We start from the raw sequence: 25344 nt of genomic DNA on the forward strand, positions 1-25344 counted from the left end.
CATTATCTCCCCTTTGCCAGAGCTTTCCCCCCATCACCCCGCTGCTGGAACCTTTCAGTGCAGTGTGTAGCTATGTGCCACAGTGACAAGCGTGGACACAATCTATCTTTCACTGTGGCGTATAGCTATGTGTGTACTGCCTGCACTCTGCACACCACTGTAAGTGAAGACATAGCCTTTGTTTCCCCCATATTACGTTATTTAAGTTACTGATGAACAGGTCTTATGGGCAGATTATAAGTTAGCTTTTGGTGATGAACAGTTGGTTTCTAACATCAGGGAGGAGTTTCTTATAGCAGTATTCAGTCTTTTCAGTTATAAAAGCAGACAAGCAGAGTTCGACAGTTACCTGGCACTTTGCAGGTAGGTGGATGTCTCCCAAACAACAGAGGCACCGAGAGTGTCTGTCTCTAACTGGGATGGATGGAGGAAAGCAGTAGATGTGATATATCTTGATTTTAGTAAGGATTTTAACACAGTCCCACAGGGCATTCTCATAAGTGTCCTAGAGAAATGTGGACAAGATGAAATTTGTATAAGGTGGGCGTACAATTGATTGACAGACTATACCCAAAGAGTAGTTATCAATGATTTGCTGTCAGACTGGGTCCCTCCATATAGTGGGTCTCACACTACAAAATGGGGAATAACTGGCTAGTCACCAGTACTGCTGAAAAGGATTTGGGGTTATAGTGGATCACACTGAATATGAGTCACAATGTAATGCAGTTGCAAAAAAGGGTAATATCACCCTTGGGTGTATTAACCGGAGTGTCATATGTAAGACACAGCAGGTAATTGTTCCATCTTCTTGGCACTAGTGAGGGCTCAGCTGGAGTACTGTGACCAATTTGAGAGCCATGCTTCAGGAAAGATATAGATGAATTGGAGAGAGTCCAGAGGAGAGGAACAAAAATGATAAAAGATTTAGAAAACCTGACCTCTGAGGAAAGGTTAAAAAAAACTATGTATAGTCTTGAGAAAAGAAGACTGAGAGGAGGGACCTGATACGTTTTCACATATATTAATGGCTGTTAGAGAATGGTGATCACTTGTTCTCCGTGTCCACTGAAGGTAGGACAAGAGGTAATGGGCTTAATCGCAACAAGAGAGATTTAGGTTAGATATTAGGAATAACTTTATAAGGATTAATAGGATTTCAAAGGAAGTTGTGGAATCCCCTCTTTGGAGGTTTTTAAGAACAGGTTGGACAAACACTTGTCAGGGATGGTCTAGGTTTACTTGGTCCTGCTTCAGTGCAGGGGGCTGGAATTGATGACTTATCACTCTACAGTTCTGTGATTTGACTACATCTATCTATGAAAACAGCCTTCCTGGTGGCCAACACTTCTGCCTGAAGTATGGAGAAATGGGGGCTGTGATGACAAACCCTCCCTTTCAGTGTTCTTCAGAGACAAAGTTGCATTACATCCTCATCCTTGATTTCTACCTAAAATTTCTTCTGAATTCCATATTAATCAGGTTATTCATTTGCCAGGTTTCTTTCTGAAGCCACACCAGTCTAGGGAGGGAGACGCCTTACATTCTTTGGATATCAAAAGGACACTGGCCTTCTACTCAGACAGGCTTCAGGGAAGTCTTCTAGACTTTGTGTCAATTGCTGACAGATCCAGAGGATCTGCAATTTCATCCAAAGACTTTCAAAGTAGATTTCTGTGCATATTATCTCTTGTTATTATCATAGAATATCAGGGTTGGAAGGGACCTCAGGAGGTCATCTAGTCCAACCCCCTGCTCAAAGCAGGACCAATCCCCAGATCCCTAAATGGCCCCCTCAAGGATTGAACTCACAACCCTGGGTTTAGCAGGCCAGAGCTCAAACCACTGAATGCCAACATTCATCTCATTCTAGAGTGATAGCCCATTCTACAAGGTCCCAATCTACTTTTATGACCCTGTTGAAAGATGTCCCAGTTGCTGAAATTTGCAGAGCCACAACCTAGTCCTTAATACATACCTTTTCCAAATATTATGCTCTGATTCACGCTTCTGGAGCAGATGCTGCAGTTGGCAATGCAGTCTCGTCTTCAGTGTTATATCTGACTCTGAGGCTCCCACCTCCATCAAGGGATACTGCGTGGGAGTCACCCTGAAGTACAGCATCATTATTCATGTTGTGCAGTAACTGAACTTCTTCCAGATGTGTCCCCTTATGAGTGCTCCACTACACCCCCCTTTTTGCCCCCTTCTCACTGCTTCAGAGTCTTGCGTCTCGGGACTTTGCAGTAGAGAAGGAACTGGGGGCAGTTCACTTGTGCAGCTACATATATCCTTGGAATGGGCCCAGGGGAGGACTAGAGCTGAATGGACACTGCCACCAAAAATCTCCCATGAAAGATGTGCATGTGTGGTGGTCTTTGCTCAATTATCCATGCCTCATACTGACAATGTACTTGTTAATTTTCTCTCTTCCAACAAATACAGAGTTTCTTTAGCTTTTAAATCAGAGTTTTGGACAATTATGACAAGAGTTAATTAAAAGTTGCAGGCCTATTAATACCTGGCTGATTGGATGCCTAAGGGATCTCCTCAGAGGAAATGTCTATCCAGATAGGATGCTGTTTGCTGAAAATCACGCTTAATAATAGGACTAAAATATTATGTGCATTGGAGTTTAATTTGAGACAAGCGGAGAAAAAAATACTGTTGAGCTGAAAAAGTGCAGATAATGATTCAAGCAATAACTCCGCTGAGAGCATGTACAAAGTAATAAATGTCTCTTACTCTGACTAATGTAATACCCCTACTGTTTGTTTTAATTGCTTTACAATATGTAGGTTTAGGGGATAGGAGAAGCAAGAGCTCCAGAACCTTTAATTTTTCTGTATATTTCCTTTTTATAAGGAGTTAAACTGTTGTCATTGCCTCTCTTGGGGTCAGATTCTATTCCCATTGACTTAATGGATATTGGATTGGGCCCCTGAAATGCAGGCAGAAATGGTTTGAAAAATTTCCCCAGGTTAGCCCTGTGATAGCTCAGACTAAAATGTGAGACCTGTTTAAAAGATCTTCCATTTTGCGAGTCTCACAGGATTTAATCATGCACATTATGTTCATCACGTTAAGCAGCATATTCTTTCTCGGTTATGACAGCATCTCTTTAATTTTTTTAATAGTTTGGTTGCTCTCATTCTCGTAGCATTCAGTAATGCTTTTGAAATGACTTCTCTGTTATGTAATGTTGTATAGGAAGTACTATGGCAAGTGAATTAGGATTATGCTCAGGTTTTTTACACATGTAGATAGAGCAATATAAACATTTTCTGTAGAATTATAATCCTGTCTTATGTTACATAAATAAGAAAAGTTAAATGCAACAATAAATACCACACACAGAAATTTATCATACAACAGTGGCATTACCTACACTTAAATGATCAAGAAATGTTTATTCTTGTTTAGAGTATAAAATACGTAACTTTCTAACAAATACATCCCCAATATGAACAGACATGGCTAAAAGCACTGTGACTATGTCAGAGCAAGATTATATTTTGAGGCAGAGTTTGAAAGAGGGTTATATTTCCAAATCTTGATGCTATTTCCAGGATATCTTTCTCTCATTTAAGTGGACAGTACTGCTTGTGACTGGGTTCCCAGGGTGCAGTCTTGATTGTGGGACCACTGAGCCCTTTAAACCACCAGCCTGGGCTGCCTCTCACACAGTGATGCTGATGTCAAATTACAAACTCTGATATGCACTGCACTTACACAGAGGCACACTAGTCTTTGTAAACTGAGCTGAGATTTCCCAAGCACTTCATCCAAAACACACTGTTTTAGGTAAAATATAAAACAGGTTTATTAACTACAGAAAGAGATTTTAGGTGATTGTAAGTAGCAGGCATAGAGATCAGAGTTGGTTACTTAAAAACAAAAATAAACGTGCAGTCTAAGTTCTACACACTAAGCAGGATTTGAATCAAGCAGTGTCTCACCCTGACAGATGGTACAAGCAGGTTACAGATCCTCAGTACACAGACTGGACTGGACCACCCTTCCCCAGTTCAAAGTCTTTGTCCTCCAGGTGTTTGGGGGGGGAGGGTTTAGGGGAAGGCCCATTTATCATGTCTCTTCCCCTCTTTTATATTTTCTACCAGCTTGCTGGAAAGATTTTTGCTGTGATGTGGGATCAGGCAGTCCCTATTGGTCAAGCAGTCTCCATTGCATACATGCTCTCTATGAGAAGTCTCTGGGATGGCCATTGGAAGAGTGGATTCCCTTTAATGACCTGTCAGTATGTCTTGCTGATCCTTTGCAATTGAAAGGTTGGTTGTGGGCATCTCCCAACCTCACAGCATATTTCAGTAACACACATAGCAATACTTCATAACTTCACATACAATGATAGTACATAAATCCAACAGGATATTAATGTTCAACAGATCAAGATTTTCAGAATGATACCTCACAAGGTATACTTTATACAAAACACATCATACTTATATCACCAGGGTGAATATGGAGGTTTCCAGGGTGCTACTTTGGGGTACAGAGGATCACGCTGCTATAACAAGGTTGTCCTGGGTGAGCCTCAAAATGGAACATGTCTTCCAACAGCTAAAAACAGAGCTAAGAGCCATTCAGTCAGCTTGGGGTGGGAAGTGCATTCCTCTCTCAATAGGAACTGTTTTACTGGCTAGATACACATCTTATAGGTGTGAATTTCCAGCTATATTAGCTATAAATCGATTATTTTAAGGCTAGAGTAATTTGGACATAAAATGCCATGTGTCTGCATGGAAAAGAGATTTTCATATATTTTCAGCCAATCTGGTTCTCTATGGCCTTACTCATGTAACTGGGAAATGGTTCCAGCTGCCCAGCAATATTTGGTTTTCAGTAGCTGAGCAGTGAAAGAGTAATGAATTATTTTGCTGAATGCGATCTAAGTTTGTTTTTAAGTCTTCCTAATGGTTATAAATTAATTTATGTTCTGGAGATATCTTTTTAGGATAATTCCCAGCTATCCTGCATTTTTTTAAATTATTAGTAGTATTATTAGCACTTTCAATCTTTAAACCACAATATGACCACTAATTATTCCTACCACTGCCCTCTGTAGTATTAACTCCATTTTACAGATGAGGAAATTCAGTCTTGGAACAATTCTGGTGAAATACCTTGTGTAAAGCCACTTGGTAAGTCAGTGGCAGAGAGAGGGATTGGGACTCATGCGTTTCTGACTCCTAGTTCAGTAGGCCATTGTATCCCTCAGAATAGGAACAAAATTTCTAGGGGAGATTCACCAATTAACTTTCAGTGTAGATTCTAACATATCAGCTATAATATTTTCATAATCAAAGGTTGTCCTCTGCGCAGATAAATCTAAGAACAACTTAAGCTTTGGGAAATGAAGAACTACATAACCTACCAGGTGTTTATCCACTTGGAGGTTTTCTTGTTGCTGTGGAGATGATGTCATAAACAGAATTATTGCTTCAGGGCTTATAAACAGACTTATTGTTATGAGATGGAGACCAAGGTTCAGTGCTAGAGAGGACGAAGGATCTTTGGCTGTTGCCAGGCAGGATGATTTGGTACTGCTGGAAGGACTAACTTTTTGGACCCAACTGGTCTGTCCTGTCAGGAAGCTATACTGCATGCATAGCCCACTTTTACCTGCTACTGGTTATTTATTGCTCCCTCGAGCCAAGAAAATGCACAATACATAGTGCCTTTCATCCTAAAAGATCCCAAAACCAAAGGAATATTTAGCTTTATGCGCATCGTGTTTACACATCTTTTTCAAATGTTCTTGTCCTTTAGAGAGATTTAGTGACTATGAAAGGATTTGTAGAAGGATAGTTGTGGTTATGATGGCTTTAAATTACTTTCAGCACTTGAACATGTTTGCCAGTGCAATGATTGTTAATTAGGTAAATATTTTTTTGTTTCCTCTGGGCTGTGAATGTTTGTGGTATTTCAACCAGACATACTTCAAAGGATGGGACTCCCCAGGCCCTTAGTGAAGAGGAGATGAACAGACTGGGAGCCAAGATTGTGAAAGCAGAACTGATGGGAAATTTGGTAAGGTTTTTGAAGATTGCTCTGGTTTACTGCAGATGGCATGTACTACAGCTCACAGAGCTTGAATTGGCCTCTCCTTTTGACCAAAGCACTATGAAAAGCCATTTGATCAGGCTCAAGGTTTAATGTGCAACTTTCTTCATAACTTCTCCTACAAATAGCTATGCCCTGTGGTCAAGGGGGGAGGGGCTTCAGCCCCATAGAGATTTGTAGAATAGGGAACATGTCGAAAACAATTTTCTCTTTATGGTGAGAGTTAGAGAACAGTGTATAGAGGTTTTCTGTTGAACAGGAGGAAGGGGAAACTTGCAATGTGCTCCGGCCAATTTCAAAATAAAGGTGGAAGGCATCCTGATTTCCTGTTATCACCACAGAGCTCAGTCAGCAGACACTCGTAGTCCATGCTGCCCTGCAGTAGTACATGAGCGCTAAGCATCAAGATTACGATTGTAACCTGTCCCTGGTGGGGTGAGCTCCCCATGAGTCTCTGGAGCTCCTAGCAGCTGCAAGTTTGGCACCACAGTCTGAACTGGAACTGCTAAAGCAGACTGAAAAATCAGGAACATCGCTGTGTGATTTGAAAGACTCGTTTCCAAAAAAGATATTTTTATTACATAACACTATAGATACATAGTACTGGTTTATCTGATGCCTTTTAGCTAATGGTGATAAGTGAAAACTGTGTCCAACTAACTTCCACTCTCTGACACAGAGGTCCTTGTGGTTTGCTGATGCTGAGAGAGGTAACACAGTCACTCACAGTTCTGGGAACACCAGTAGATTGGCACATGCCCCCCAATTTTTGTGTATTATTTATTTATGAATTTATTTATTATTTGTCGTGTGTATTGTGGTAGCACCTTGAGGTGTCAACCATGTCAGTCTCATTGTGTTAGATTGAGGCTATGTTTTGCAAGTTATTGTGTCGTGCATAGATGCTCTTAAAGACGTACTGCAAAAATCTAATGGACAATGGTGAAAAATGTCCATTTTAGAAACAGTTCAACCAGTGTGGTCCTTTATGTATTTTTTTTGTTTTGTTTCTAAGGATGATTTTTTTTCATGCGTCTATGCTTGCTGCATGAGTCTCCCCTGAAGCAATAATTCTGTTTGACATCATCTCTACAGCAACTGCTGTAATTGTGAAGTCACAAATAAGATTATAACTTTGTGCAGGGAACAAGAAGTGGCTTTCAGACTTTTTTTTTTTATTTAGGATGCCCTCGCAGATTATTTTTCACACCGATCTGTGTGTCCTATTGGTATTTCCAAAGTCAATATTACACGTTTTATATTATTAGGGTGGCCAGATGTCCTGATTTTATAGGGACAGTCTTGATATTTGAGGCTTTTTCTTATATAGGCACCTATAACCCCCCAACCCACATCCCGATTTTTCACACTTGCTATCTGGTCACCCTATACATTATAAATAACTATGTGCAGATCTTATTTTACATCAGTATTTTGTTTTCCCCTTTGCATAATCATCAGAATAAATGTGTATGCAGCATATTTTTAAACAGAGATAGCTTTTAAAGAGACACTGCCAAGCGGAAATCTAGTCAGCTTTGAAAAGAACTAAAAGCTAACTTTTAGTGAACTAAAAGTAATTTCAGATACTACATCTTTCCCCTTAAGTCTCACTGCCAATTTGGGGGATTTTAAACTCGTATTTTTGAATATTTTTCTCTTCCCTATTGATATTTGGAAAAACCCACACAAATAAGAGAAATTGGATATTTGGCCCTACAGGGGAAACAAGTGAAACTGACTATACACCAAGTGCTATAAAATGCATAAAGTAATCAAAATCGTGGGGGACATGGGAAACCCATAATTTTTCTAATTCTCTAATTTTTAGTCATGGTAATCTTAGCTGATACACGTAACAATACAGGGAAACATTTGGACAGAAGTATGATTTTATGCTGTCAGTGTTCTTTTAAGTAACAGAAGAAAATATTCTCAATAAAAGCACTCTTGTAAATACAAATGATGTATATGTGAGGTATTTTGCAATTTTGTTTGATTTCAGTTAGTAATAGTCAAAATTGTTATGTTATAATGCTGCTGTTAATTTCATATTAATTATTTTAATTATTTATATTGAAATTAATTTTTATCATTGTGTGGAATCAGCAATTTAGGCCTGTTTCCCTTGTTTAATAATAAATGTAAATCAAATGAATTAATTTGTTACATTTTGCTCTATTGCTCTGAATTTAGCCCATTGAGTCTAAATTGCTGTGATTTATGTAATAGGAACTATGCAGTGTTGTTGTAGCCATGTCGGTCCCAGGATATTAGAGAGACAAGGTGGGTGAGGTGATACCTTTTATTGGAGCAGCTTCTGTTGGTGAGAGACAAGCTTTCGAGCTACACAGAGCTCTTCTTCAGGTCTGCAGAAAGGTACTGAGAGTGTCGCAGCTAAATACGAAATTGAACAGATAGTTCAGCATAAGTAGTTAGCACGTATTCTAAGGGAACTATCTGTTCAATCTTGCATTTAGCTGTGAAACTCTCAGTACCTTTCCCAGACATGAGGAAGAGCTCTGTGTAGCTCAAAAGCTTGTCTCTCTCCTCAACAGAAATTGGTCCAATAAAAGGTATTATCTCATCCACCTTGTCTGTATAATGAGGAGCGGAAGAGAGGACTATATCAGGAAAAACAATTAATGGGAGAATGCAAATAGGTCTTACTCTTCCATCTTTGGGTCATCCAGAACCCAGATTAGACTCAATCTCAGCCCAAATTCCGAGGTGGTGTTTAAGGGAAGGTAAATCTATGCAGTAGAAGCAGCTGTAAGATTTGCTCCTTTAGACTCTTTGTGGAACTTATAAACTAAGGGTGTTGTTGGAAAAGCGTGTACATTACATTAGGTTAGACTTACCTCTATTTGCTTTTCCATCTGTATAATGGCTGTTATGCTTACCTACAGATTTTATGAGCATAAATTGATTAATATTTGAACAGTGCGTTTGAAAATGTAATGTGTTATGGGAGTGCTATTTTTTAAATGATGATATGTACTATAATGCTTCAGATGCATCTGTCTTAAATTTTTTGGAAAAATTTCTGATCTTGTACCTATAATAAGGAATTGTTCAAATGGCACTGGCATTACAGTTAATAGTACTTCTATATACCTGTGAGCTGGTGTTTTAAAAAATAAACAAAATATGGAGAAGCAAGAGAAATGGACAGTTGGGATATACATTTTTGTAAATAAGAGCTAAAACAACTGAATTAATTCATTTTTATCATTTTCTTTAAAGGATTTAGCTTCAAAGCTTCAAGCCCAGCTTGAAAATGCACGTAAACTAAAAGAAAGTAGAACAGAGACTCCTGCAAGACAACTTGAAAAGGAGGTAAGGGAAAAATATTCCTCCATTGTTATGTGCTAGCACAAAAATCACAATGCAGGTGAAAAGTACCTGTAGCAATGATATTTTTAAATTCAGATGTTGAAATTTACAAAGGCTATCTGTAAAAGAGCCAAGACAGCTAGTGAGTGCTAAAATGTCAGACTGTATAGCTGTAGGGAAAATGTCATAAACTCCTTCTGGGTGCAGTTCATCCCAGTGCATCCTTCATGAGAGTCAAATTCCTGTTGTAATTGAATAGTACACCTCCCAGTGATTCCATTGGGAACAGGATTTGGCTTTTACTACAGCTCTTAAGCAGTGTGTTAAGCCACTGCATGGCACCTCGATACTGGGTATTTTTTGCCCACAGTATTCAGGTTTCACTTTACTTTGCTTACATTGGTAAAATAATGGCAACGTTTCTGTTGTGCCTTAGGTCTTCAGGTGATGCTGAGCATATTCCCATTGCAGTAGTTTACTTTAAAAAATATATATATAGAGAGAGAACAAACTGCCTCCATCTGGACAGCATGCGGTACTATTTCTAACAGTAATTTCTGGTGGTAATATAGACCACAAAAATGAAGCTGGAAGGAAAATTACAGTTTTAGATTGTATGGAGCAATCTTCAGATTTACGGACCCCAAAATAGATGTAAAGTCAATATAGAGTAAATCAGATTGGACTTTGTCCAGTGAACATGTTTAGACAGCTTTGTATTTGATCTTTATAAAGCTGCTAGAAATGAAAAACTTTGTAAAGTAAGTATGCAGCTAGAAAGTGAAACTAGTGAGTTTTTCAAAGTGTGCTAATTACAGTTTCAAAGTACAGTATAGTTCTTCTAGATCACAAGAGACATATTATCTTTTTTAGAAGCAAATATGTTGTGTATATACTTACCTCATTATTTTTAAAGATGTCTGTTTTTCATGAAGGACTGGGAGCAAGCATATTGTAAGTAAATATAAGATAAGTAGCATAATTATGCCTTTTAGGGTGAACTCAGAAAAAGGCATTAAAAACCAACACCAAAACCAGAAGAAAACAGAGATACTGATTATTCACTTCCATTTAAAGATAAATTATTATCAATACATATTGCAATAAGAAATGCATATTTAAGTTACTACCATACCATTTCTCACCAAAAAGGTACTACTTTATTAGGCTGAGCAATAAATCATCTAAAGATATACCTTACAAATATTAAGCATTTTAAAAATTTGCTTCGTGTCCTGTTTAATTTAATTATTTTTTAGTGCCCTAGACATTTTTCAGCTGAAGTGCATTTGTTGGTTTATGACTTCTGAAAAGCCTGGTAGCGTTCAATCTGATATTGCCAATTTAAAAGTACAGTTTTAAACTTTAAAAAATATCTGGAAGTTTGCAGTGTTGAAATATCTTATATATGGAAACCTGATGCTATGATTGGATGAAAAATTAGGCTATTTTTGGATGTCAGCAATTATATTCCAAGGTCTTGTAAAAAGAAATGCATTAAGATTTAATAATTAGGAGGTATTAATGGCATAATAAATGATTGGATGTGTGAAAAAAAAACTGTTAATTTTATATTCACATGTAACTACAAATGGAAAATGTTTTTTCTGTGTAACTACTCAATTCCTTTTGGGTTTATATAATAGCATCCTTCATACACCAAAGCATTTTACTGTAAAAGATTAGGCTGCAACAAGTCATGGAGTCTGCCTGCATAGGGCTTCTTGTAGTAATTGGGGCTTTTTATTCTGAGAGTTCAGAGAGTGGGACTATGTATACTAATGCGACTGCCTGCCACTATGTTCTCACACAGACTTGCATATCAGTCTGTCTTTTATTGATGGGGAAATGTTGGCCAGCATACCAGGGTTAACCCAGCTATTATTGAAAAATGCCAGTGAATTCTCAAATTCTGATTACAAGCCCCAGCCGAGTTTTGACTGTGATGTTGGGAGTTAGGTCAAAGAGAACTTGACAAGGATGTTATGGCTGTAGCTTCTCATGATACTCAGTGGTAGGAGAAGAGTACGCACAGGGAGCTAGTGGTCAGGTTTAATCGCCTCTTGTAGCTATATTAAACCTGCCATAGAAGCATGGAATAAGCAGTGGTACCTGTCTTCTGAGTGCCAGGTTGGATCCAAATTCCTGGTCCTCAGACAGCATGCTGTGAAGAGTCAGGAGTGTGGCCATGGGAGGCTCACCTGCTGTTCTGCACAGTGTTCAGTAATCGCTCATGCTTTCACTACACTGCTGCTGGGATTCCCTCAGCACTATTTTGGTGATGAACAGGTTTTTTTTAATTGTGTATGGTGAACTGATGAGGCAGACAGCGATAAGGATTCTGTACAAGAGGGCAGAGTTACAGGAAAAGGCTCTTGCACCAACATAAGATGATGTGAAGGAACAGAGATAATGACAGTTCTAAAACAACTGAAGGGAGCAGGAAAGGAACTGGAGAAATACCAACCTTCATTTTACATGTTTGGCATTTATTTCATTTGATGTCAGCTGCTAGTTTTACATGTGTCCAAAATACAGGAAAATTATAATTTTATTAGCTGAGATCGTAAATTGGTTTTGGCTTTTAGCATATTGGAATAGTTTTAATTCTGTTGTTTGTTTTGCGGTATCAGTGTTGAAATCTGAATTCTGTAATTTGGATAGGGAAGTTTGTTTATACTATTATGTTTATTGTGGGCAAGACTAGGTGTTACAGGCAGTCCTCGACTTTATGCCGTTTGAGTTACAACGAACGGCACTTATGACACTTCTACATTGACATCCTGATTTGACTTAAGACTATAGGTTTCGAGTTTACGGCGCTCGGTCCCGCAATGGAGTAGATTGCGGTTCCGACTTATGACGCAATTGTAGGGAACCAACTGTGTCGTAAGTCCGAGGACTGCGTATTTTGCTTTTTCCTTTTTACTAGGTCCATTGAAGTTATACAGTTTTCTCAAATAATTTGTACATTCTTAAATATCATGCTAGGTTTCCTGATCACACATTTGTTATTGCTTTCCTGTAGGCAATGTTTTGGTAACACGTCATGTAAAAGACTCTTTTTAAAAATAAATCTAAACTGGAAATCTGAGGGAATAAATTATTTCTGATACTGTGATTTGGAATGCGCTATTCGCAATTTTTCATACTTCATTGTATTGGGGTAGCTAAGAAAAGCCCTATTATTATATTTAAGTTGTCTCAAATTTGTGTCCTGAACATTACAGAGTGAAAAGTTTTATCTTTTTAACTAAATAAATATAAAAACTGAAGAACACAAATGAATATCTGACCATAATAAGTTAGGGAAACTCTTCAGTAACAAGATGTTGTGAAATGTAACACCAGGGTAGGGATGGAAAATAATTGGTAGTATAAGGCAGTTTTATTAGATTTTCTTCTATTCACACCTCTAATTATGTCAATATCTGATATCCCTGAATGTATTGCAGATTATTTTCTATATACTGGAAGTCAGGATTCTGATCCCAATTTAGCTAGTTCTGAAGCATGAGTTTAGAGCATAACAACATATCAAATTTAACCCTATAACCTCCAAAATAGACTGACTTTTGGCACTATTAGTTTAAGTAGCTCTGGTGGGAAAAGGCACTTTGTATATAGAACACTAGAATATTGCTCTGATTCTTAGGCCCTGATTCAGCAAAATGCTTAGGCAGGCAGGTACATAATTTTAAAGCACATGAGTAGTCTTATTCGCTTCAATGGGACTTCTTATGTGCTTAAACTTAGAAGACTTTATTGATTAACATATTATATGAACTACATGGAATAAATACCCCACAATTTGAGTACATCCATGTGCAATGATGGTGTGGAAAAAATAGGGCAGTGGTATAAAAAAAATAGTCTATGATTTGGGGAACAAGATCAAAACTAAAGGCCAAATTCTGCCTTTCAGTTCTGTTCAAAGTCATTGGGAGTCTCAAACCTCACTGAACATATAAGGGCAGAATTTGTACTTACATGCCGTGGTGTGGTGATTAATACGTGGCTAGGTGTTTTAATTTCACATAAAAATTTAGCTGCTTCTGTTCAAATTGTAATGAACATTTTGAGGAAAAATGTCATTGTTTGACAATGTGCTCTGTATTGTATAAGATAAGGTTCCTGTTCCAAAGAGCTTATAATTTAGTACACACACAGAAAACATTGTTCAGATCACATAATACATCAGGTGCCAGCAAAAGTTTGAGGAGGCTTAGGGATTTCAAAAATAAATATTAAATTAGGATTATGTAGAAAAGAAAGCTGCTTTGTCTTTCTGATACGTGAAAGGGTTGTTACTCTTTTAATCACATTCTGTTTGTTTGGTTATGGGGATTGGATCCATCCATACTGGTGAAAATTATCTATTTAAAGTTTCTTTATTTTATATTTTGACCTTTATGAAGCATCACTGGAACTTGAGTACTGTTTTGCTATAGAACTCTTTGGCAAATGTTGGTAATAATAATGTCTAACTACGTGAAGTGTTTATTTCCTTGATAGTTTTCCAAGCAATTAATGGTATGGATTATTGCATTAATTGCATGTCTTGGTCTTCTGATTCTTGGAATATATTTTCCATCCTACATCACCCTTTGCTCTGGAACCTTGATTTTTTATTTTTTTTAGATGGTTAGTAGAGACGGCTCTCTTGGGACTTTGGCCACTAGATTTATATAAGTCTCTCATATAGTTTGTAGATTCTCAGATATCAGTCAGAACTTTGTTTTACAGGGCATCTCTGACTTTGAGATCAGTTTGAATTACTGTAGGTTGTAAATGTAGTTGAAGGTCTAAGAGAGCTTTCTAAGAAATGGTCCAGTGGGATGAGTACATCTCTGGTGGATAAACCAGAAATGGAGAGCATTTGTTCCACAGCCAACTATGCTTGGATGGCTAATGTAACACTGGCATCCTTAGCTAGCTAGCTGGCTATTTCTTAAGCATTTTTCACCTTGGAGTACCTATATAAGATTAAGGGTAGATGTAAAAACTCAGATGCTTGTTTATAGACTAAGTGAAAGAATAATGTCTCTTAACCTGATCATTTCTCTTACCAGTGTTTTTTGACCAAATTTAATAAAATCAGTAGGGGGCAAATAAATCAAACTGCACGGTGTGTGCGCATACGACTGCGCATACACACATGCTCTAATTGACTATGTTTATGATAATATTAAGATACTGGATATTGGATACTGTCAACATATAAAACTCTGGTTGATTCCAGTGCTACAGTATGTGCACTTCAATAGAGCTTAAGAAATAAGTCATTTTCCATTTCATAGCCCTTCATCATAATACTGGCAACAAAGTTAGACTCTGACTGCAGAGTGATTGTTGCAGACAGTTCTTAATAATGATGAATTAAGCTTAAAGTATGAAATTAATTGAGTAAAAGCCACAAGTAAGTACTTTAGGCGAAGTAACATGGGAATGCTGAAGAGAATATTAAGTTATACAGTTCTTCTTCGAGTAGGGTCCATATGGGTGCTCCACTGTAGGAGTGTGTTCACCCCTGCGCTGCTGATCGGAGAATTTCAGTTGCAGTCCGTCCCACTCATGCACGGTGTCTCACCTGCCATGAGGCTAGCTAGCATGCTCGGGCATTTCCCTCTCAGTTCCTTCTCAACCGCCCCTGGCTAGAGACCAAGCTGAGAGCTGTCCATTTGCGGATCATTAACTTTCTATAGTCTTGTTTATTTAGCTTCACTTTAAGCCTTTTTTCTTAAGTACCTTAGTTTTTTTTTTTAGTTGGCCATGCCGCCCTCCCCAAAAAAGTAAGAAAAGAAAAGAAGAAAGGGTTTGCCTCCCTTTGGCTCCCCAGGCTTCAAGAAGTGCCTGAGCTGCAAAGAGTCCATCCCAGTAACGAACGGACATTAGCAGTGCGTTCGCTGCTTGGGGGAACAGCACAACCCACAGAAGTGCATCTGGTGCCAACAGCTAAAGCCCAGGTCCAGGAAAGACAGAGAGTTGAGGCTTAAACTCCTGCTTATGGAGTCAGCCCTTCAACCCCCAGAGTCCTGGAGAGAGTCATCACCGCAACCTTCTACGTCGAAGGCAGGTGATTTAAAGGAGACAAGACATTCTCAAAACCTGTAAGACAGTGGTTCCCAAACTGGGGTTCATGAAATGTTACAGGGGGTTCTCGGGGGAAAAAAATTCCCTAATGGCGGACAGAGCTGTCCCTAGGGACCCCGGGCAGCACGGGGCCAGCAGCCCGGAGCCCCTGGACTTCCAAGACCTAAGCAGATTAAAGCAAGCATATCTATCACACGGAGGAGATTTAAACTTCAAGACTCCTTATTAGAAATGGAAAGGGAGGTGGATATTTTTTGCTGTTTTTAAAATTAAATAGGCAGCTAGTATTGTTTTTAAAATTATTATTAAGAACAAGTTTAAGCTTTGTTATAACGTGCGTTGTTTGCCTGGACTGCTCAAGAGCGAGAGAGACATAAATCCACCCAGGGGAAGGCTACATCATCACAACCAGGACCGACCCAGGTGCACCAGCACCGACCCAGGTGGACAATATGGTCAGGCCCGTGCCACCATCTCCGCTGACACTCACCAATGGAATTCCGGTGCGCATTTGATCTCTCGGTGTCTGATGCACCAGACTCGCCTATCTTCAGTACCGGAGCCCCGGTAGTAGGCTCCCCCAGGGCATTATAATTAATGGTGTCTCCGGGCTGTGCACTGTGCTTCTCCTCAGCAGAGTCGGAGAGTGAGGAAGAGGACCTGGTCTCCCAGCGCTCCTCATACCCACCACAAGGGGACCAATTCCAACATGGGCAACAGGGGTATCGCCCACCGAACCCACAACCCCCATGGTATGGAGAGCTCTTGTTTCAACCACCAGCACCCTATCCCCAGTGGCCTTACTGGGATCCCTGGCAATCCCAGAGATAGAAAACCTCCCGGGCTCCTAGTGTTATACGCCAACAAGCTAGGAGGCACCCTCCTTCAGCAGCGACATCTATTGCTCCAGAACCTCCTGTACAGCTGGTGGAGGAAATGGAGCCTGAAGCAAAAAAAGAGGACACTCCTTAAGCCCGCTTTTTGTCCTCATCGCCTAATGAGGCAGTGATGCTCCCCGCCATCCATGGTGGATGATTTTGAGTTGTTTCAGGACTTGGCACACAGGGTTGCAGATGACCTACAAATTCAACTACAGGTGATGTCTGAATCCCAACACAAATTGGTAGATATTCTACGTGCTTCTACCTCTACCAGAGCGGCGCTCCCTGTAAACAAGGCGCTTCTGGACCCAGCCAGACTTGTGTGGCAGACCCTGGTATCCACCCCACCTCCCCAACATGTAAACAAGCGGGTAAAAAATACTGGGTGCCAGCAAAAGGCACAGAATTCCTGTTTTCGCACCTGTCTCCGAACTCTTTTATAGTGCACTCTGTCAATGCCAAAAGCCACCAATACCAATCTCGGTCCATTCCTCCCGACAAGGAGGGAAAATGCATAGATCTGTTCGGCGGGAAAGCATACTCATGTGCCACTCTGCAGTTCCGAGTGGCTAACTACCAGGCCTTATTGGCCAAATATGATTACCAAAACTACGTGACATTAAATGCCTTTATTGACCAACTGCCAGATTCTCATAAAGAACAGTTTACAGCCATAGTTAGATGGCCAACTGGTAGCAAAAACGTCCCTCCAGTTAGCCCTGGATGCAGCAGACACGGCCACTCGCTCAATTTCGACTGCGGTGATCATGAGAAGGGCTTTGTGATTGTAGTCATCTGGTTTCCTCAAAGAGGTCGAGGCAATGGTAGAAGACCCCTTTGATGGAATGAAGCTGTTCGCTGAGAAGATGGATATCTACCTTCATACACTGAAGGATTCTCGGGCGACCCTTTGCTCATTGGGAATTTATACGCCGGCCTATAAGAGGAAACACAGCCCTCAGATGCAGTTTAAGCCTCGTTCATCATAATATACGCCTCAGTATCAATCACAAAGGCCCTACGAACTCCACCGAAAGAAACCAAGGTTCCCTATGTGGAAGCAGTTGTGACAACAGCCAACTTCATTGCAGCCATCAACATCTAAACAGCAGTTTTGACAGGTTGGTCGAGGTGTCCGCAGAACACTCTCCTCATGATTGCACGCCAGTAAATCCCTCATCCCCTTTCAGAGATCATCTTATTTCTGTTCTGCAGCACATCGGAGCGGATAATCTCTGACAAGTGGGTGTTTGAAATCGTCCATAGTGAATATGCGATCCACTTCTCATATCAACATAAGAATGGCCTTACTTGGTCAGACCAAAGGTCCACCTAGCCCAGTATCCTGTCTTCCGACAGTGGACAGTGCCAGGTGCCCCAGAGGGAATGAACAGAACAGGTAATCATCAAGTGATCCATCCTCTGTCGCTCATTCCCAGCTTCTGGCAAACAGAGGCTAGGGACACTCCTCCCTTCCTCCTCCCAAACCCCGTTCCCCTTCAGGGACTCTTCTCACAAGAGTGTACTACGCCAAGAAGTGAACCAGCCCTGCAGCGTAGGAGCTATAGAGTCGGTACTCATGTGCCCCAGGGGCAAAGGCTTCTATTCTTGCTTCATCCTGATACTGAAGAAAAAGGGAGGTTGGAGTCCTATACTGGACCTCAGAGCACTCAACAGTTTTATCAAAGCGCAGACGTTCAAGATGGTCACTCTATTCACGATCATCCCAGCACTAGAAGAAGGAGATTGGTTCTCGGCTGTCGACCTTCAGGATGCATGCTTCCATATCATTCTGAGCCACAGACAGTACCTCAGATTTACTATGGATCAGGACCACTACCCGTACAGGGTCCTCCCATTTGGCCTCTCTTTTCCCACAGGGTATTCTCCAAGGTCCTCTCGGTGGTGGTAGGGTAGCCCATTTACAGTCTCCGAGTATTATGATTTTTCCTTAACTGGACGATTGCCTGCTCAGGGCTTGGTCTTACACAGTGGCCCAACAAGACACCAAAGTCACATGTGATCTGTTCTCAGACCTGGGCCTGCAGATCAACAAACAAAAATTGACCTTGATTCTGGTACAAAGTTCATAGGAGCCGACATCGACTCTGTTCAAGTGAAGGTGCTCCTCCCACTTCACAGATTCCTCAGTTTCTCTTCATTTTTAGAGACAGTTCAATCCAGCCCACAAATCTCGGCCAGACACTGCCTCCAGCTTCTGGGGCACATCAGTTGTTGCTCATGCCAGATTACATATGAGATACCTCCAAGCGTGGTTTGCCTCAGTTTACAAACCAAACAAAGACAATATAAATAAACTCATGCCTGTGCCTTCCAGGATCAAGCAATCCCTAGACTGGTGGAAAAACCTGACAAACGTCTGTACGGAAGTTCCATTTATGCAACCTTCCCCATCTCTTCTGACCACCGATGCATCCCTCATAGGATGGGGGTGTATCTCAATGGTCACACAATACAGGGCAAATGGTCCCCAGCAGAGACATGCCTTCACATCAGTTCACTTGAGCTCAGAGCAGTCAGAAATGCATGCACTCATTTCCTTCCGCTGATCAAGGACTCTCAAACAAAGGTAATGACGGACGGCATGGCCTGTATGTACTACGTTAACTGACAAGGAGGAGCTAGATCCCATTCCTTGTGCATGAAAGCACTGAAGTTATGGAACTGGTGCATTTTCCACCACATTCTAATATCAGCGGCGTATCTGCCAGGAATACACAATACGACAGCCGACAGTCTCAGCTGAAAATTCCCATGCGACCATGAATAGGAGATAGAGATGAAATCCCTATGTGACATATTTCGGTGGTAGACTTTTTTGCGATTCACCGGAACAGGAAATGTTACCAGTACTGTTCCAGAGCAGGGATCAGTCACCACTCCTTTCTTGGGACAAAGGCCTCTTGTATGCCTTTCCTCCCATTCCTCTTTCTGATGAAGGTCCTGCTGAAAGTGAAAACAGGGAAGGTGAGCATCATTTTGATCGCTCCTACCTGGTCCAGACAGACGTGGTACCCTTACCCTTACGTGGTACCCAGACACTGTCACAGCTGTCTGTTTGTCCTGACTCTTCCGGTCATTCCTCATCTTCTGTTGCAGAATGGGGGTCGCACTCTCCATCCCAATCTGAGGACCTTATGGCTCAAAGTGTGGCTCCTTCCTGGTTCCAGCTCATATAGGGATCTTGCTCTGAGGAAGTGAAAGAGGTGCTCTTACACAGTAGAAAGAGCGCTACCTGCCAAACCTTCCTTCAAAAATGGAAGAGGTTTCAGACATGGTTCCAACCCAGGGGGATTGCCCTGGCTGCTTCCACTCTACCATTGGTGTTGGACTATTTATTATCCCCTCTTTCGCACTCACAATATATAACTAAAAGCAGTAAAGGAAATATTTGAAAAATGTGAACAGATGCTGCACATATTAGCATTCAGATGTCAAGCGCCCTAGGCTGTTAAGAAGTTAGCAAATACACTTATTGTACTACTGCCACTATTTAAAAAAAAATATGGGAAGATAACTAAAAGATTAAAGAAACAAATGTAGGATCTTCAGTGTGGTATCTCTGGGTCCCAGCTACACAGTGGGCACATAAAATTACAAGGAGAAGGCTTACAAACAGATAACTTCAGCACAGCAAGTCTCTATATTTAACTACTGGATTTTGAATTAAAAAGCAATTGCTTTCAGTTGAGTAGGAATTATTTAATCAAATTAAGGGTAAAGCAATAGACATATCTTTTGCCACAAGATACAGCAATTTCAAAAGTATGTATAATCAGACTTTTCCAATTAAAGATATGCAGATGTATCTCTGAGAGTTGTTTTGGATACAGAGAGTGGATGAAAGATCCCTGGAGAGTGATAGTCTTCAATATAGCCAGATACAATACATCAAGTTACAGTCTGCAAATGATTGAGGGGATACTGATAAGAAGAGGGAAACATTCCCTAGGCTACCTACTGCCCTCTTTGCAGATGTATCATCCTCTAGTTTACCAGGAGAATGCCTGTGCCTGGGGTTCTACTGGGCTCAGCACACTTGCTAGTGTAGAGAAATGTCTCTTCTGTTTTCATCCATCCTTGGGGCACCACTCAGGACTGATCTTTTCACAAAAGCCTTCTTTCTGTGAAGATGGCAGGAGCTTGGAAGAACAGTTACGTGATGATTTCATATGGGAGTAATAATTTTAAGGAGAGAGAAAAGGAATAAATAAAGTTAACAAGTCCCGAATCATTCCCCATTATGGAGAGTAACAGTTACCAGTGATCCCGATCTTCAGTGTGTCAGAAGCCTGATGTCTGTTAGGTACAGCTTGCTTTCATTTAGTCTTGTACTACTTGGGTGCATTAGAAATGGGGGGTGGGGGGGGGGGGAGAGAGAGAAAGAACTCCCAGCAAAAAGAAGTTAACTCTTTAAATGGAGGAGTCAGTTCTTAAGATTAGCATTCTCCACTTTGTCAACAAGAAATTGATTACAAAACACATTTACTCTATAACTCAAATTGTGTTTATGCTAAAACCTCATCCCTTATACACAATCCCGAAGAATCAAGCTCAGGATAGAACATGAGATTTTTATCTATAGAAATCACATATAGCATAGTTGCTATCTAGAGGACCATTAGTCACGTGATATTAAAAGAAGCTGAGGAGAATCAACCATAGAGCACAAGTGAAATAATTCTTCTGTTGGCTCTAGTAACAGTTGTTTGTTAGTTCTTAATGTTTTTGATGCCTCAAATATTTCATGGAAATAACTCAAAATCTGATTGGAAAATAGTGGTTCTTTGGAGATACAGCCAGACATATAGAGAACAGGTTGATCGTTAGAACTTTAGGCAACTTTTGATACCTTGGAACAAGAAATGAAAGAAGAAACATACACAATACTTTCAATACAGTGGTTTTAGGAAAATCAAAAATTAGGGTTCATGGTTGTAAGTATGCCAGACAGTTGCATTAGGGAAAGAATTTCAATTAAGGGGCATTCTCAAAAGTAGTTCACAAACTGATGATTTTTCTGCAATGGACTATTGTCTTTGCCTAGATATGCATGTTAAGAGGTACCTCAGCATCTGCATCTCCTACTGACTTCAGTGCGAGTTCACAGGGCTCTGAACATTTCAGGAGGCACGTAGCACCTTGTAGGATTAGTCTCTAAATCCTCATATTGGACTAACTCTTGCCTTCTTCCTCCTCCTGTTACCACCAAGTGCAGGAAGATTCCTGCCAGCTGTGTTCCCCTGGCTGTTCCTGGTGTGTAGAGGTGCAAAAGGAGCTGTATCATTTAACCAAATCCTGCCTCATCACCTCCACATAGCAGAATAGATTCTTTGTCTCTGAGGGCACTCTGAACATCAAGGAAAGGATATATTTCCCCCGTAATACTTCTGTTCTACATTATTGCTAAGGAGAGAGTTCAGACCTTAAATTCACATTAACCTTACATACAGTACTTTGAAGCATATAAGTAGTTCTTTGAAATACAGTATTCAGTTTCTGGGATGGACTATGGAAATGCAATTACAAGATCCAGACAATGAGGAGAATAGTCGTGATTTATCTCAGGATGTTCCATAATGCAAAGAATAAATTAAAAGGATGCCTTATTACATTGGCAGTTCTAGTTTTTATATAGGAGAGTAACTTCTCATTATGGGGTACTTTAGGCAGGACTTTATATATAGTTATATGAATGCATTTACAATTTGTACTCAATTCAAGACACAGAACGAAATATTGTTAAAAAAGTTACAAAAACTACTTCCCATGAAGAGTTGCCAAAACTGTCTGAGAGAGACTTAAAATATTGAAGTTTAGTTGACCTGCTAAATGCACAATGAAAATATGCAGTCTAATAAAGAACCTTGAATGGTGTGGAACTTTAATAACAGATGGGTTTTGCCTGTTTACCCAGTTGCAAAATGTTTCCCAGCTCATCATAATTTGTAAAACCCACTTTTCCATCATTCTTGAATCTTAAGTCTGCAGGATGCCTGAATCATTCTTCCTTCAGCAAAAGTCTGCATTTTCCCTACGAAACGTTCATTAACTATTTGTACCTTTGAGGTCAGCAGTTAGTAGGGTAGGCATCTCTCCACTGAACGGTTTTTGTTACCTATGCATAATTTATTGAAAGTATAAGTACATAGAGTTTATATCAGAACAATTTTCTGCAAACTGGTAAGAACTTTGTGGCCTTTGAAACTTGAAGATGTTTAATGTTCCTGTTTTGATTTTAAAAATACCTCATCATAAGGAAAGAGTACAGGTATTTGTCAAGCACTGCTCAGAACGGTCTGGCAGCAGGTAGTGTCTTACAACTGACTTTATTTGTGACTTTAACAAGTGCTTCAGCTATGCTTGTGTCAACTTTTACCTTACAATGTCATACATTTGTTTTGAGAGTGGGGTAGAAAGTAGTGATTTCCCATTGTGACGTTTCCCTCTGGTGTTATCTGGACCAGGTGTGAGCTGTGAGGTGTGAACTGCCCCTCTGCTAGGTCACTCCAATTCTTGACTCTGGGAGCCAGCCTTACCCTGCTCTGCTGTGAGAACCCCCACTCCTGGGCTGTTCATGCACAGCCTCTGGCATGTAAGCTGCTCCCAGCTACTTGCAACCGAATGACATGAGCCAATATCTCCGGTCCGAGACAGCCCTAGGAACCTCCGTCTTGCAGTGTCCAGTTATGCCTGCTGGACGCTGCAAGCTTATATGAGTTTGTCAGTTTAACAAAGAAATTGATATGTACCAGGCTTGTTATCCCAAGGGGATCTCTGACACGCTTCAAACCAAACGCACTGCTTCAGGTAGAACAAACAAATAAATTTATTAACTATGAAAGATAGATTTTAAGTGATTATAAGTCAAAGCATAACAAGTCGGATTTGGTCAAATGAAATAAAAGCAAAACACATTCTAAGCTGGTCTTAACACTTTCAATGCCCTTACAAATTTAGATGCTTCACACTACAGGCTGGCTGGTTGCTTTTCAGCCAGGCTCTCCCCTTTGATCAGCACTTCGGTCGGTTGGTATGGTGTCTGCAGATTTAGGTGGAAGAGAAAGGAAGAGCATGGCAAACATTTCTCCCTTTTATCATGTTTTCTTCTCTCTTGGCTTTGCCGCCTCCCCGCCCCCCTCAGAGTCAGGTGAGCATTACCTCATCGCAGTCCCAAACTGACTAAAGGAAGGGGGGTGACTCACTTTGAGAGTCCAACTGATCCTTTGTTGTTGCCTAAGCCAGTGTCCTTTGTTCCTGTGAGGCTGGGCTGGGTTTGTCCCATACATGGCCTGATGAGGTGTGAACTGCCCCTCTGCTCTTGGGGAGTTTTTGCCTGGGCTTATTTTAAGCCTCATAACTATATACATGAAATTACAACCTATAACATTATTATAACAATGATTACTATAACATTACCATAACAGCAATGCTCAGTACATCATGAGCCTTCCGAAGACACCCGACATGACAAACTTTGCATTAGATACCACACAATCATATTATAAGCATGAACATAGGGGTGTAGGGTGTTCCCACAAGCTACAGCATATCACAACCATGGATCACAGTAACTGAAGTCAAAGGCCACTTTTGGACATTTTTTTCTTTTATCCATACGGTTTTGGTTTCCTACAAAAAGCTCCTATTCCAATATTTCCATATGTCTGGTTTTTAAGCTTGGGTTTAAGCTAAGTGCCAAAGTTACAGATTTGCAAAGTATGAGTAACTAGACTCTGAAATCATGCTGGGAATAGGACATGCTTTCAAAGGGAGTTTATGTGCTAATGTTAAAAGACAGTGTTTGAATAACTATTTATAACAATGAGAAAAACACATTAAGGCAAAGGTGTCTTTTCTTGAGCACAATTTATGGGAAATTCTTGGAGTATGCAATTTTAATTTTGTCATTAAAATGCAGGAGGAATTGCACAGATCAATTAAATGTATTTGGGCAAAGTAGTAGTAGAGAGTACGTGTCTGGTTTTCAAACTAACAAGGAGAGAAATACTGTCTTCCATATAGGATCTTTTTGGTTTCAATACATGTAATCTGAATAATGGGACAGACAGTGGGTAAACTTCTCTGAATGATCAAGCTAATATTAAAAGAGATTTGAAGTACTGTCTGACACTAGAGATAAAAGACCTTTCAAATGCCATGCAGTATTTGTAATTGATAGTGCCAGCTCTTTTCATTGTTTTTCGTAATGATCAAATAAGTAGAATTCAATATATTATCTCTGTTGTGCTCCCCATCCCACATTTTTTTTTTCAGGCTTAGGCAGATCAGCCTAAATATAGACAAGGCAAATAATGTGTGTTGGTCTGTGACTTGCCAAATTTTTCAAAGCTACTAATATAAGAGTCTGTTGTAGCGCCGATATGAGACTGTCCTTTGAAGTGCAACACTCCCCAGGGTTGCCTAAGGTTGTGAAGAAGTCTTATCTGTGCCTGTTGTGGATCAGCTCCCTGAAACCACCAGCCCCTGACAGCATAAACACTAGCTTCCAGACCTCCTCTGGCCTCGTTCCCTCTCTATAGGTAGGGATAGGCACGCATCAAAATTCAAGTCCACAGAGTGTTCCCTGCAGTGTCCAGCCCCTTATCCATTGAACACTTACAGAATTACCAGGACCATCACTTTGCTTAACATCACAGCACTTAGATATATTTATAGTGAAAACAATAAGTTTATTATCAAAGAACAGAGATTCCAGTGGTGGTGAGGAACAATACTGGAAACAAATAGTTACATATAAAACAAATCATAAGTTTAGTCTCTAGAACAAATGTTAACTAACAGGTTAATTTTCTGTGTGAAGAAGTTTTATCTCACCCAAAATTCTCTTCAGCATTTTCAGCTAAGTCTGGTTGAGACCCCTTTTTCGTGAAGCAAACTTGCTACACATTTACTTCCTTAGTGAAGA

The 25344-nt window shown here is 40.2% G+C and overlaps 1 protein-coding gene across 1 annotated transcript in view; it reads left to right on the forward strand.

The window, feature by feature from the left end:
* CWF19L2 (CWF19 like cell cycle control factor 2) overlaps positions 1-25344 on the forward strand; it is a 177674-nt gene that overhangs the window by 49293 nt on the left and 103037 nt on the right. The window contains exons 9-10 of the mRNA XM_065411158.1: positions 5955-6051; positions 9331-9423. Coding sequence (XP_065267230.1) covers positions 5955-6051; positions 9331-9423 — 190 coding nt within the window. The remainder of the gene's footprint in view (positions 1-5954; positions 6052-9330; positions 9424-25344) is intronic.

This window comes from Emys orbicularis, chromosome 1 (assembly GCF_028017835.1).
Source record: "Emys orbicularis isolate rEmyOrb1 chromosome 1, rEmyOrb1.hap1, whole genome shotgun sequence".
In the NCBI taxonomy this organism is placed as follows: domain Eukaryota; kingdom Metazoa; phylum Chordata; order Testudines; family Emydidae; genus Emys; species Emys orbicularis.